We start from the raw sequence: 14,667 nt of genomic DNA, 5'->3' as shown, positions 1-14,667 counted from the left end.
AAGAGAAGAGAAGAGAAGAGAAGAGAAGAGAGAGAGAAGAGAAGAGAAGAGAAGAGAAGAGAAGAGAAGAGAAGAGAAGAGAAGAGAAGAGAAGAGAAGAGAAGAGAAGAGAAGAGAGCAAAAGCGAATCACTAATGCCACAGTCTTCAATGTTCAGAATATTCACAGGGTCATGTAGCGATTGGCTTAGGGCCTTGAAGAGCCCTGTGTGACTCACAGTTGGGATCATAATAGCAGGTCGTTGCGTGCAAATGAGCTTTATGTTGGTCAGAAATGCTCTTTTGGAAGGTCTTTGTTGGGTTTGATATAATTGGAAATTAGGAGTCCTATAAAGCTGTAGATTATCATTCACTTATTTATTCAACAGTGGTTGAGACCTCTCTCATTCTGTTCCACAGACTATGCAGGAACCTCCATAGTACTTGTTCTTTAAGACTTAAGTGCTATTACCTCCTCCAGCAAACCTTTCCTGATACTCTCGGCCCAAGCCACCTCTCCCTTAACCTGCCCTCTTCTAAGATCCTGGTAGCATGCTCCTCATGTGTTTCATATTGTTGAATTTATTTTTAGCTTTTTGAAAGCTTTTTGGAGATATAATTGACAAGTAAAAATTGCATATATTCAAGGTGTACAAAATAATGTTTTGATATACATATACGTTGTGAAATAGATCACCACAATCAAACTAACTAACATATCAATCACCTCACATACTCTTTTTGTGGTGAAAATACAGTATTGTTAACTATAGTCACATTGCTGTACATTCAATTTCCAGAACTTACTTATTTTGAATAGTTGAAACTTTATACCCTTTGACCAACATCTACCCATTTCTTCCTCATTCCACCCCAGGCAACCACCATATAAGTCAGATCATGCAGTATTGGTCTTTCTGTGTCCAGCTTATTTCACTTAGCTTAATGTCCTCTGGGTTCATCCATGTTGTTATAAATGACAGGGTCTCCTTTTTAAAGGCTGAATCCATTGTGAATAATGACATTTATATAAATTTTCTTTGTCCACTCATCTGTGGATGGGCACATAGGTATTTCTGTATCTTAGCAGTTGTGAATAATGCTGCAATGTACACACAAGTGCAGATATCTTCAAGATAGTGATTTTATTTACTTTGGCTATATATCCAGAAGTGGAATTGCTGGTTCACAGGTGAGTTCTATTTTTAATTTTTTGAGGAGCCTCCATACTGTTTTCCATAATGGCTGCACCAAGTTACATTCCCACGAATAATGTATAAGAGTTGCCTTTACACCACACCCTTGCCAACACTTATCTTTTGACTTTTTGATAATAGTTATCCTAATAGGCATGAGGTAATATCTTATTGTGGTTTTCATTAGCACTTCCCTGATGATTAGTGATGTTGAGCACCTTTTCAAAGACTGCATTTGACAGTACTTTAGAATTATCAGGTCAATTGGGAAGTTGGAACACAAGGGGAGAGGAAGAATGGTGGCTGTTGGATAGTGAGGGATGTAAGAGCTAAATTCTCATCACATGTAACAGTGGGCCAATAGATAATATCTAAACTTTAAAAGTCAGGAAGTAGTAGTGTAACCACACCATTTAGAAATATCTTTTTCCTAGAGTTCTCTCTCCAAAACCCTCATCTTACTGTTCTCCTCTGCACTGATCATTTTCTAGGCTTGCTGTACGGTTGCCATTTTTGGATTTACCTTGAATGCAGTTCTGATTTTCTGACTTGAAATTCCTGTTTTCTGAATCTGTGTTCTCCTCTTTGTCAACCTCTTCATTTTGGTGGTGCACATCCTGCAGACATTACTTTAGAAAGCGTGCAGGGACAGTAAGGATTTTTTGGACTTTTCATATCTCAAAATTTTACTATTCCTTTGTTTCTGTTTGGTAGTTTGCCCAGGCATGGAATTCTAGGCTAAAAAACATCCCACTAAGAAATTTTAAGGCATTTCCCATTGTCTTCTGGCTTCCAGTGCTGATGTTGAAAAGTGTGATGCCATTTTACTTCCTGAATGGTATGGGAACCACATATTATTTTCCTCGTTGGACACTTTTAGTGCCATTTCCATATCCCTAATATTCTGAGATTTCACAGTGACGTATCTTAATGTGAACCTTACATTCACTGTGCTCAGCACTGGTGTTCTTTTAATCTGGAGCTCCCTTCTGAAAGAAATTTTCTTATACTATTTACTTGATAGTTTTCTCCCTCATATTTCTTTCCTTCTTTCCTTCCTTCCTTCCTTTTTCCCTCCCTCCCTCCATTCCTCTTTCTCTATTTCCCTTTCTTCCTTTCTTCCTCTCTTCCTTTCTTTCTTTCTTCTGTCCTCTTCTTTCTTTCCTTTCCTTCCTCTTTCTTTCTTTTCCTTCCTCCCTCCCTTCTTTCCTTCCTTCCTCCCTCCTTTCTTCCCTTCTACCTTCCTTCCCTTCTTCCTTTTCTTTCTCTTTCTCTTTCTTTCTTTTTCTTTCTTTCCTTCTTTCCTTCTTTCTTTCTCCCTTCCCTCCCCTTCCATCTCCTTCCTTTCCCTTTCCTTCCAGTCTTCTTTTTGCCTTTTGAGACAAGACTTTACTATGTTGCCTAGGCTGGCTTCAAATCCCTGGGCCAAAGGGACCCTCTCACCTCAGCCTCCCAAGTAACTGGGACTAGAGGCACAGGCCACCATTACACCTGACTCCTTATGTTTTCTTATCTGTCTTTCTAAAATTTTTCTTCATTGAGTGGTAGATCTCCTGAATTGATCCTCTGTGTTATTATATTTTCTTTAATGTCCATTTCTTTCACTTCTTTTTATAATTTTTTTTTACCTATCTTCAAGACAGGAGAACAAATTCTTTGACTTCTTATTCTAATTTACCTTCCAAACATTTTACTGAACTTTTTTCTAATTTTTTCTATCACATTTTAATTCTCAAGATTTCACCCAACTTCTCTGACTGCTTCTGTTTCTTAGAATCTTGTTTTTATTTCAAAGATAGAATTTCTTCTCTCAGCTCTCTTGAGTATTTTATTTATAGTAGTTCTTGTTTTATAATTTTTTTAGTTCTATGCTGCTTCCTATAGTTTCTATTCCTGTCAAACTTGTTTTTCCCCTTTTTTCTTTTTGTTCTTTTTAAATTAGTGTGAATTGTCAGGCTGGAGACATTTCCCAAGTGTCTGCAGCATATAGTTGACATGGCACTAAAAAGCCAATTGAAAGTCCTACGTGGACAGCAGGGCTTGTTAATTTATCTCTTCACCTCTCCTCCCCTTCGTCCACCAAAAGGAAGTCAAGATTTATATGTTCTTTCTCTGGGCCCCTTTAGTTTCTTTAGAGGAGAATCTTCCAATATTCTGCTTGGAAGGCTTATGGTCATCAGAGTCCTGAATGGTGAGCACAGGGCTCAGATTTTCACTGCATGGGTCTGTTTTCTGTTCTATTCTTGACTTTTGTTCACTCTAGTGTTCCCAAATCTAGAGTATCTCTTACTAAATCTTCTAGAAGATAACCTCTTGTTTCTCCTGGTTGGAAGTAGGGGAGGCCTAATGAGCAACTTTGTAGGGTGGGGTAGGGATCCAGGGGTCTAAGCAGCCCGCTGCCTACCCTGCCTTCAGTATTATCTGGTGCCTCCAGGTTCTGAGCCGTTCTGAGCCTTTCTGAGCCTTCAAGGAAAACCAGCGTTACACTCTGTGGTACTCTCTCTGTATGCATTCACATTGTAGCTCCTTTTGTTATCTTTAGTTGACCACCATTGCTCTTTCCCCAAATTTGCTACCCTTTCTTATGTGCTATTATCTCCTGTCCTAAGAAAATAAGAAGAGGGTTTCTGTTTTTTAACACCTTTTAAAAGTTGGTGTATCATGATGGATTCAAAGAGGATAAGAGGACATAAGTGTTTATTTTCTGACATGTTAAGGACCTACTATTACTAAACAGTTAAAATTAGACTTAGTATTTCACATATACACTCCCCTTTAACTATTCCTGAAGTAAACTAGTGCCCATGCTCCAGATGTTGGTAAGATTCTTTCTCTGTGTTTCCAAAGCATGTTAAATAATTCTGAAGTTTAATTTTATTTCTCAATATTTTATTCATGCCTAAACTGTATTGAAGGGCAAAAAACATTGTGGCATGCCTGTGGTCCTAGCTACTTGGGAGGCTGAGGTGGGAGGTTGGCTGCAGTCCAGGAGCTGCAGCTTGCAGTGAGCTGAAATGGTGCCACCACACTCCAGCTTAGGTGAGAGAACCAGATGCTGTTATTTTGATCCACACAAGCTATTGGTCATGTGTGAAGGCAGTGGAAAGATCTCCTCATAGATTCAAGGACTCAGGATATATAACTTTCCTTTAAAATTCCTTTAAGAAATATTCCCATTGACTGAAATATAAGTCAAAATAAAGAATTCCATTACAGTATAAATGTCATGCATAAAATATTGCTTTGGAGAGATGAAGCTGGTAAAATTTTAAAAGATTTTTTAAAAGATTCAAATATTCCAAAAGTGGTAGAGGATAAAAAATAGCAAAGAATACACAAGTGGTAGGCAAATAAAAAAATGGGGTAACAATACCTATACTTTCTGGTGATAAAGTGGGCGTGGTGGTTCACACCTGTAATCCCAGCACTTTGGGAGACCAAGGTGGGTGGATTGCTTGAGCTCAGGAGTTCAAGACCAACCTGGGCAACATAGTAAGACCCTGTATCTGCAAACAATACAAAAATTAGCTAGACATGGTGGTGCATGCCTGCGGTCCTAGCTACTTGGGAGACTGAAGTAGCTGGGGGAGGTTGTCTTGAGCCCAGGAGTTGAAGTTTGCAGTGAGCTGACATGGTGCCACTGCACTCCAGCTTAGGTGACACAGCCAGACCCTGTCTAAAAAAGAAAAAAGGAAAAAATTCAAAAATGAAGATAGCATATTTATAAATGTTTACGTGCCATAGAAGAGATCATAGAAATGAACAAAACAAATACAGTTTTGCAATATACAGATATGACAGAATAAGCATCATTACTAGTTTGAAACTCTGATAGACTTCTCAGGCCTAGGTACTTAAGGAATGCTGCAATGAGAAAGAGCTTGTATAGACCATTTATGGCCCTGGAATAAATTGAAAAGGGATGCCTGAGCCCAAAGATATGATTCTCACGTTGCATTACCATATCAATTTCTGAATATGTTGTTTGAGTTTTGTGCTGACTTTACCTTTTTATTTTCCTTTTCAACTAAAAGTTTTGCCTAGAGCTTTTGAGCCTACTGATATCATTTTGATTGATATCATTTTGAAATGGAAGGAAATGGCTTGAAAAGACACAGGAAATACAATATGAACTGAACTCCTGATGCAAAAGGGAATCTCAAAGTTATAAAGGAAACACAGGCAGCTGGGTGACTTGATACAGGTCATGTGTAGTGAGCCCTAACCTTTGCATGTCTCATAGTTAGACCTGCATGCAAACTCTGCAATTGGAGTTTTAATGGAGCATGAGTGGATGAATATCATTAATGGGTCAATGAAGCATCTCAAAAATAGAACTCAGCTGCATTTCCAACTTAGTTTCCATCACTTTCTTTCCCACAGTGACGTGTTTCGTCACTCATGCTCGTTGATTTTCCCACTGACTCTATGGCTGCAGCCTAAAATCATCCCTCTTTTATCCATAGAACTCACCATGAATTAACCTTGTCCCTTCTCCTTGAAAGGACTATAATTTTTTAAATGTCTTTCTAATAATACTCTTCTTAAAGATATATACATTCGGCTGTGATCTGATTCTCCTTCACATAATCTTACGTGTTTGAGACCGGTGCATGTTACCCTGAATTTTCAGAATTGACACATTTTATTTCTATGAATCAATCCTTACATATGTATTACTTTTCTCCAACAGAAGAGAGTCCTTTTTCTCACTAATATTACTAACATACTCTCCCTGACATATGTATTTAAATTAAATCCATGATTAATTGAATTTATTGGGTGGAGAGTGAAAGAAAAATAACTTTCAGTCTGGGCGTGGTGGCTCATGCCTGTAATACCAGCACTTTGGGAGGCCCAGGTGGGCGGATCACCCCAGGTCAGGAGTTCGAGACCACCCTGACAAACATGGAGAAACCTTGTCTCTACTAGAAATACAAAATTAGCCAAGCATAGTGGTTCATGCCTGTAATTCCAGCTACTTGGGAGGCTGAGACAAGAGAATCACTTGAACCTGGGAGGCAGAGGTTGCCGTGAGCTGAGATTATGCCATTGCACTCCAGCCTGGGAAACAAGAGTGAAACCCCATCTCAAAAAAAAAAAAAAAAAAAAAAAAAAAAAAAAAAAAGGAAAAACCCACGATTTTATTGTGAGTTACTTGAGGGACGAGAAGTGGGTATCATTCATTTTATGCAATTCCCAGATCCCAATAGCTTGCTAATTGGTTCTTAATTTAATTACAGTAAAAATTGAGTTATTGTTTTGTCTCAATAAACTTGATGGCAGGTAAAGTCTGCAATCTGTTTTGGATAAAAAAATGAATTATTTGATATTTTCTCTAATACAGGCTTTGGCTGATACATATAGTATCATTTTTTATGTTATTGTCCATACTATAGAAACCCAAACAGTTTTCCAAATAAATAATCAACTCTAAGAAATACTGAAAGGTCACAAATGTTTTTGATAGCAAGAGAGTATTTATTGAGCTATAGTTACTCTACCAGACATAATTCATTGCAAAGTCCAGACCACACTCAGCAGTTGTAAGCTTAGAAGCCTGTTCCAACGAAATAGTGTGAGATAGCTGGTCTTCTGACTGCACACCAAGCATAGAAGTTGGAGGTTTTGTAAGATATTCATTTAAATTGTTGTTTTTAAAATGGTTGCTTGGTGGAATTAGCTATATATTTGTAGTGGTGGATCCCAGCAAGGCCAGGTCCAGTGGAGAAGAGGAAGGAGAATGACTAGTACACTGACAACATGGTGGTTGAACCAGGGCTGGTGGTCAGGAATGAAGTTCAACAGCAAGAGGATTCACAGGAGACTGGGCCACAGCAGGTGGTCTGGCAGCAGACTGGATGACAGCAGCTGGACACACAGCAGCCAGGGTGGCAGCAGCTAGAAGTGCAGCAAAAGGGCGGCAGTAGGAGGATTGGCAGCACTGGGGATTATAACAGCTGGGCCTGGAGCAGCTGGACACACAGCAGCTGGGGCGGCAGCAGCTAGAAATGTGGCAGCTGGGGCAGCAGCAGGTGGGCTGGCAGCACAGGGACTGGCAGCACCACGGCCTGCAGCACCTGGACACACAGCAGCTGTGATGGTAGCGAGTCGTTCTGCAGCAGGTGATCTGGCAGCAGCTGGGGCAGCAGCACGTCTGGCAGAGGCCTTGGCCACAGCTCTGTTCAGAGCAGACAGAACCACAACAGAAGCTGACCATGGTGTCAGACGAGAATTGCAGATGACGAGCAGGAGGAGGCACTTCTTCCCGTACAGTGTGTCTCCATGAGGTTCAGGGAAGTAGCCACCCTCATCAAGCAGCAAGATGAATGGTCTTTGACCCACCAAAGCTCCACCAGAAATACTGATATCCTCTCAAGTCACTAAGTCCTTGGTTTTTCCCATCTTGTAAAAAAACTTGGCTCTTTATGCTATACTTCACAGAGCCCTACTCCTGATTCATCTTCTAGAGAATACAAAGTCGCAGTTGTATTTGAATTTAGGCCATATTCTTATGGATGGAATTGCACCCAGCAAGGAGTTGATGAGAAGGTCATGGCCTTGGACTCTTCTTGGCATCTTCCTAGAACATCTTAGGCAGTTTTATTTTTAATAAATATAGATTTCTAGGCAATACTCTTGGATATGCTGTGTCAGTTGATTATTATCCCCAGTAGCTGGGATTACAGGCACCTGCCACCATGCCCAGCTAATTTTTGTATCTTTAGTAGAGACAGGGTTTCACCATGTTGGCCAGGCTGGTGTTGAACTCCTGACCTCAAATGATCCGCCCACCTTGGCCTCCCAAAGTGCTGGGATTACAGGCACAAGCCACCACGCCTGGCCCAAAATAGAATTTCTAATGAAATAGACATAATCTAATTTGATCCTCTAGAAGTCTTTTCCAAGCCTCACAACAAAGATTATTAAAATAATTGATTCTCTACTTTGGTAGATCAGATTATTCTTTATTAATGTTTACTCTCCCCCCTCCTCCCACCCAACCCAGAAGTATCCTCTTCCACCCTGTGACTTGAACTTTACCATGTGAGTTGCTTTGACCAATGAGATGTCAGAAGGCATGACCCAAAGACTCAAAATGTGAGCTTGTTCCCTTGGGCTTCCACTCTCAGAGAAGGATTGCCCCCTAAAATACCAGACACTCCATTAAAATGGAATTCCAGACATACAACAAATAATTTTTAAATGTAAGTATTCCCATGCATAATCAGATATAATTATAATAAAATTATTTGTTGTTTATCTGAAATTGAAATGTAACTGGGGAACCTGTATTTTTATTTGCTAACTATGACAACTCTAATTCAAAAGAAAGTCCCAAACCAACCTGTGGCCAGAAGCCAAGGCCAACCTTAATCAATCAAACCCCAACTAACCGACAGATATATAACCAATAAATAAATACTTGTTACAATAAGCTATGAGAGTTTGTGCTTGCTTGCTATGCAGCAATAGCTGTCTAATTCAACCATGGTAGCAATGTGAAACCAGCTTAATACACCAATCAATACACCAGGATGAACAGATGGCTGTCTACAAAGAAAATAAAAATAGAAGAGTGGCCAAGCATTTGTGACAGGGTTGGTTTTATTGTAAATTTATGATAAATTTTCTGGAGGGGATAGTTAGTAAATCTTTAGCTGTATCAATAAAATGAGGATTAATGGAATGGCAGGTAGCAGCCCCTTTATACTAGGATGAAGGCCGAGGTCCCAGAATTCCAAGGACCTTCGCCCCTATCTGATGGTTTCCACTATGCTTTGACTTGTGCATGGGGCTACTGTAGGCATATCCCAGCAAGTATGTCACCCAGACAACCACCGTAAGAAGACTGGAGTTATGTGTGGCCTGTGGCATCCCCACTGATATCAGCAGTGTCCAGGGCTCTCACTTTACCATATGCAAAGTGCAGGAATCGGTGGAGGCCCTGGATATCCATTGACTTTTCTACCTGCCGTACAACGCTCTAGCAGTGGGGCTGATTGAATGGATGAAACAACCATTGAAGAAACAACTCTGGCAGGAGACGCCCTCTCTGGCTCTGTGGACACACTGCTTACCCCATCTGCGCCCTGAATGAAACTGCCCAAATTAGACGTGTCACTTTGCAAAATCACAAGCCCTGGACACTTAGTGTGGATCTTGTGCATTAATTAAAACTGTGTATGTATATATCCCTGATTACTCTCACAATGTAAACCAGGCTATGCAGGCCCAAGACACCCTTGAATTAACGTGTGTGTTCTCATCTCCCCAGTGCACACACTCTTCAGGCTCAAGGACTGATACCACCGTCATGATCCAGCTTGACAGTATGAGGGATTGTCCCCTACTCCTTTGCCTCAACCTGGAACTCAACCTGGGTCTATGCCCATGCCATAGAACCTACCCACTGGAGAGCACATCATTACACGGGCCCGGAAATCACAAACCAGCCCCAGAGGGTACAGTTTTTTCACTCCATGGGGCAAGGGCATAGAACATGATATATAGATCACACCTATTTTACAACCTATTCCTACGTGTACTTCTAAATAATCAATCCTGGTCCCCAATTGTGCAAGGGGGTGATCATCCTCTCATTATGGGATATTACAATATCCCCACTGTCTCACTCTGGCTGCAACACGTTGCAGAAGTGGCCAATCCATGTGGTATTGCAAACCAGGCACAGGCTGCTGCTGGGGGTGGTGCTGTCTCAGAACAACACAACTTCCTGTCTTGTTAGATTTAGATGGCCTAACTTGCCCTTTCTTTTCTTTTTTTTTTTTTTCTGGAGACAGAATTTCGCTCTTGTTGCCCAGGCTAGAGTGCAGTGGCACCATCTCGGCTCACTGCAATCTCCTACCTCAGCCTCCCAAGTAGCTGGGATTACAGGCATGCACCACCATGCCCAGCTAATTTTTTGTATTTTTAGTAGAGTTGGGGTTTCACCATGTTGGTCAGCTGGCCTCAAACTCCAGACCTCAGGTGTTCCACCCACCTTGGCCTCCAAAATTGTTGGGATTACAGGCATGAGCCACCGTGCCCGGCTGACTTGCCCTTTCTTCTACCCACTAGGTATCTCACCTGTCACCCATAGGTGGTGTACCTGTTCACCAACTGGGTGCAAATGGTGACCTTTCTCCAAAACAAAATGGACAGTTGCTTCTGCAGAGAGCTGCCCTTCTCCTCCTTGCCATGGGGCATCCAAGCAGCTAACCTCAGTATCTGGAGCCACTTCTATACTTGGTATAATGACCCCCACCCATTTCCCTTTCGCAATAAAAGCACTTCATGTGATAAGTTTCCCACCATCAGAGATGAGACAACATATTTTCCACCTAGCATAGGAGCAGGTTAATGTCACCCCCACTGTGGGGTATTCTGTAGATGATGGGCCAGGGTGGACAACAGCAGTATAGATATAGCTTGTGGGCTGTACACCCACATGTATTAAAAGGCATGATAATAGCATGCCACAAGCTAAAATCGGTGATAGGGGATGGCTACCCCCCAGTGTAATGTAATCTATTCTTCAGGTAATAGACATGGAATGTGATGGCAATGTAACCAGTCTCTTCAGGTAACCAGTGATACATGACTGTGATGACAGAGTGACTCTCCACGTGGGGGCCTACCACACCCCTTAGGATGGCCGTGGGCATATGGCATCCACGGTTGTCCTTACTTACCCTATAATTGGACTGGTAGATGCACCTGGGGACATCCTCATTTGTTGGGACACATCGTGCCCAGTTTACACACCATTCTTCCTAACTGGGAAATTGTAAAAGCCAGGCACTACTGGAAGCATGCATCCTGGTAGTTTTACCTGTTGGCCACTTTTGCTGCTCCCCACCCCCGCCCACCACCCAAGTGGTGACAACAGACATACAGCTGCAAGTTGAGGCCCTGGCTAAACATAGGGCTGCAGTCTTTAATGATACCTATCATGATATTACTCTTCTCACTGAAGAAACTGCCCAAATTAGGTGCATTACTTTGCAAAATTGCATGGCCCAGGACATCTTAACCACCTACCAGAGCAGAACCTGTGTATTAATTAAAACTGAATTTTGTGTATATATCCCTGATTACTCTCACAATGTAACACAGGCCATGAGGGCCCTAGATATACATATTTCTGCTATAGAATCACTATCTTATGACCCTGTAACCAGATGGTTTAATCAACTCCTGAGCACTTGGAAAAACTTTATATACAGTATGATTGTTATTACATTCATTCTTCTTTTTTGTTGCAGTAGTTTGTATTGCTGCTGAAACATCTGGTTGCAAGGCTCCTCTGCAAACCCTGGCCCCAGGGAAATCTCAGAAGAATGGTATGATTAGAATGTAAGGGCTATTCAAGCATGCTGGGGTGGAGGGTATGGCAGACACACCGGGCAGCAATAACTTAACTTAAGCATACTCTGAGAATGACCCTACAATCAAAGAAGAATGTATGCTTGGAGTTCTGAGCTAAGGATCTGGGAGTGGCCAACCTGGAGATCCACTCCTTATCTATGAAGGACGTTTGAATCCCTACCTCATCCGTTAGAACACAGGTCATACTGGGGATTGAGGCCCTTTGTTTTGGATTAAATGGAGGTTGTTAGGTGGAGGGTTCTAAGTGAAAATACTATGTGAACTGCGTGCTTTTTACAAATGGTAGCAGTTCTCCTGTTCAGACACCACCACTGGGCCACCCACCCTTGTATGTAAGTTCCCCTAACAAACCCCACGTCATGTTAGCTGTCTCCAGGTCCCTTCTCTAGCCTCTCGGACACATTGTCATCCTTATTGGAGTCAATGGGGGCCCAGGATGACAATCTGTCATCTGAGCAAAACATTTCCCTAATTCCCTTCCAGTACCACTTCTAACTTTACTGCTGAAAGGAAAGTTCATTACTTATTTTTTTAAATCTGTGTTTAATATGTATAAATGTAAGAGGTTCAAATGCAGCATTGTTACATGGATATATTGCATAGTGGCTTGAAGTCTGGGCTTCTAATTTAATATATGTTTTCTTTCCTGTCTAAAGACCATGGTTTACTGAACCCAATGAGCATAAAACTCATAGTAGAGGCTACTCACTCAAGATTGAGGAGACCTGGACTTCAGACCTCATATAGTGACCTCGTTGTGTGACCTTGGTACACTCTCAGGACCTCAGCTGTAGAGTGAAGGCATAGGCCTACATATTCTCCACAATCCCTTCCCAGACTCTACAGATGCAATGACTAATTCCAAATAAATTACAAAGATAATAATTGCAATGAATTCTTGAAGAGGGTTTTACAGTCAAGGTAGAAGTTGAGTTTGGATTGGAAGGATGAGGAGGGCATTCCAGGTGAATGATGACACATCAAAACCAAGGCAGGAAAGCCTAGGTCCTAGTCAGGGGAGAGTGACCACACCAGTGGGCAGGGATCCGCATTTCGTGTGGTCCCTGCTGACATGAAAAACCACAAGCCTGTCTTTAAGTGAGTCATGGAAGGAGCTATCTGTGAAGCAGATGACTACTGGTCTGCACTAGGATGATGCTATTAACCTGCTACCATCATGCCCATGTGCATTAATAAGGCAAGTCACTGCTTGGGTGCTGGTGATGGGAGCCTTTGAAGACAAGGAATAACATGCTAATTTTAGCGCCAAAGGGCAGAGCGATTAGACACTAAATAGTTTAGAAAACACATTCTTTTCTCTCTTATGGGTTAGGAATATTTCAAAGGAAAATTAATCAGAAGTGAATCCAATGTCTAAATTTGGTAAGGATAAACAACACAAGAAAATGAGTGAATATTTGTGGTGTATGTACATGAATATGTTATGAGGTGAAGAGTGACCAAAATACCATTAGTCAATGCTAAATCTTCATTTAATTGGCCAGAAGATGCACAAGAAAATGATCACGTGTCGAGGGGTCATCAACACAAGGCCAGGGTATATAAAGGGCCCGGAGCGGGAGGAGGACATTCACACCTGAGAACATCCAGCTCCTCTCAACAGCCCACCCCACACCAGCCTCAGACACCACCATGACCGGCTCCTGCTGCGGCTCCACCTTCTCTTCCCTGAGCTACGGGGGAGGCTGCTGCCAGCCCTGCTGCTACCGCGACCCCTGCTGCTGCCGCCCCGTGACCTACCAGACCACCGTGTGCCGCCCCGTGACCTGCGTGCCCCGCTGCACGCGTCCCATCTGCGAGCCCTGCCGCCGCCCGGTGTGCTGCGACCCCTGCTCCCTGCAGGAAGGCTGCTGCCGCCCCATCACCTGCTGCCCCACGTCGTGCACGGCTGTGGTCTGCAGGCCCTGCTGCTGGGCCACCACCTGCTGCCAGCCTGTGTCTGTGCAGTCCCCCTGCTGCCGGCCCCCCTGCGGCCAGCCGACGCCTTGCAGCACCACCTGCAGGACCTTCTCCTGCTGAGACCCCACTGCCCCCACAGAGCAATACACTGAAGCCTAAACGTCTATTTGGTGTTTTCAAAAGTCAAAAGAAAAATAGATATTTTTTCACCAGGTGACAATAGTGATTTTTACCATCTGGATACAGCCTGGTATAAGCAGATGTCCACTACCACCCTCACCCACCTTTTCAGGTGTCTACATCAACCTTAGTCATTATGGATAGTAAATTGACCTTTAAGAATCCCTGGGGTGGACTTTGCAAACACATTCTACAATCTGATGGTTTTACTGCTCAAACTGTCACCATCATCTTTTGCAATGTGTTGCTCACTGTTGTCAATAAACTAATTTTTCCTGGCATAGCAAACTGCCCTGCTCCCTGATTTATTTGTTAGTGCATGTTTATTAGTGCACACAGATAAGCAAGATTTTGGAACCTGTACCAGGGAACCAAAGCTCAACCTAAGCAAAACTTTATCCATGGAAATCTCATCCATTCAGTCATTCAAGAATTGTTTATCAAGGGACCTCCAATTGACAGGTGCAGCCTGATTAGTGATGAACAAGCTACATGCCTTGCATCCAAGGAGCTTATGGGCTAATGGAATAGACAAAAGGAAACGCAATGTTCATGAAGAGGGTAAAAGTGGGAATAGCATATGCCAAGCCTAGAATGACCACTGGCAGTAAACCTGACCAGCACAGTGCATCTCATCTTCTTAGCATAGTTCCTAGAGTAGCGTTTTTCAAAGTGTGGCCCATGCATCATACACACTAGAATCTCTTGCAATTTAAAATGCACATTCTTGGGCCCCAAACCAAACCTAATGAATCAAAATCTCTGGGAATGGGGCCCAAGACTGCTTATTTTCTATCACTTCCATGTAATTCCTTAGAATTTCAGGACCATTATTTCGGAGGAAGACCAGGATTTGAGCTCCTTGAGACCTCAACAAGCATGGCCTGGTAGCCTTCCAAGAATAGTCACTGGAACAAGCCACAATGAAGACAACCACAGTTAAGAAAAAAGGGTAATATAGTAATAAGTCTGAAATAGCACCTGCTAAACTGTAATCAGAA

At 42.3% G+C, this 14,667-nt stretch overlaps 2 protein-coding genes and 1 long non-coding RNA gene across 3 annotated transcripts in view; 2 read left to right on the top strand and 1 right to left on the bottom strand.

The window, feature by feature from the left end:
• LOC126938621 (eukaryotic translation initiation factor 1) overlaps positions 1-14,667 on the bottom strand; it is a 1,120,764-nt gene that overhangs the window by 538,254 nt on the left and 567,843 nt on the right. The gene's annotated exons all lie outside the window — the stretch shown is intronic.
• Positions 1-14,667, top strand: part of LOC126938649 (uncharacterized) — a 165,991-nt gene that overhangs the window by 35,772 nt on the left and 115,552 nt on the right. The window lies entirely within an intron of this gene.
• Positions 13,186-13,947, top strand: LOC126938600 (keratin-associated protein 2-1). Its single transcript, XM_050762982.1, has one exon. It carries the CDS (start codon positions 13,220-13,222, stop codon positions 13,604-13,606), a length of 387 nt encoding a protein of 128 aa, XP_050618939.1. The 5' UTR covers positions 13,186-13,219; the 3' UTR covers positions 13,607-13,947.

The sequence above is a fragment of the Macaca thibetana genome, chromosome 16 (assembly GCF_024542745.1).
Source record: "Macaca thibetana thibetana isolate TM-01 chromosome 16, ASM2454274v1, whole genome shotgun sequence".
NCBI lineage: Eukaryota > Metazoa > Chordata > Mammalia > Primates > Cercopithecidae > Macaca > Macaca thibetana.
The sequence above is the reverse complement of the archived record's forward strand: the minus strand, read 5'-3'. Positions and strand labels throughout refer to the sequence as shown.

Excerpts from the sequence above, each read along its gene's own strand:
- LOC126938600 (XM_050762982.1), top strand. The coding sequence starts at position 13,220 with ATGACCGGCTCCTGCTGCGGCTCCACCTTCTCTTCCCTGAGCTACGGG.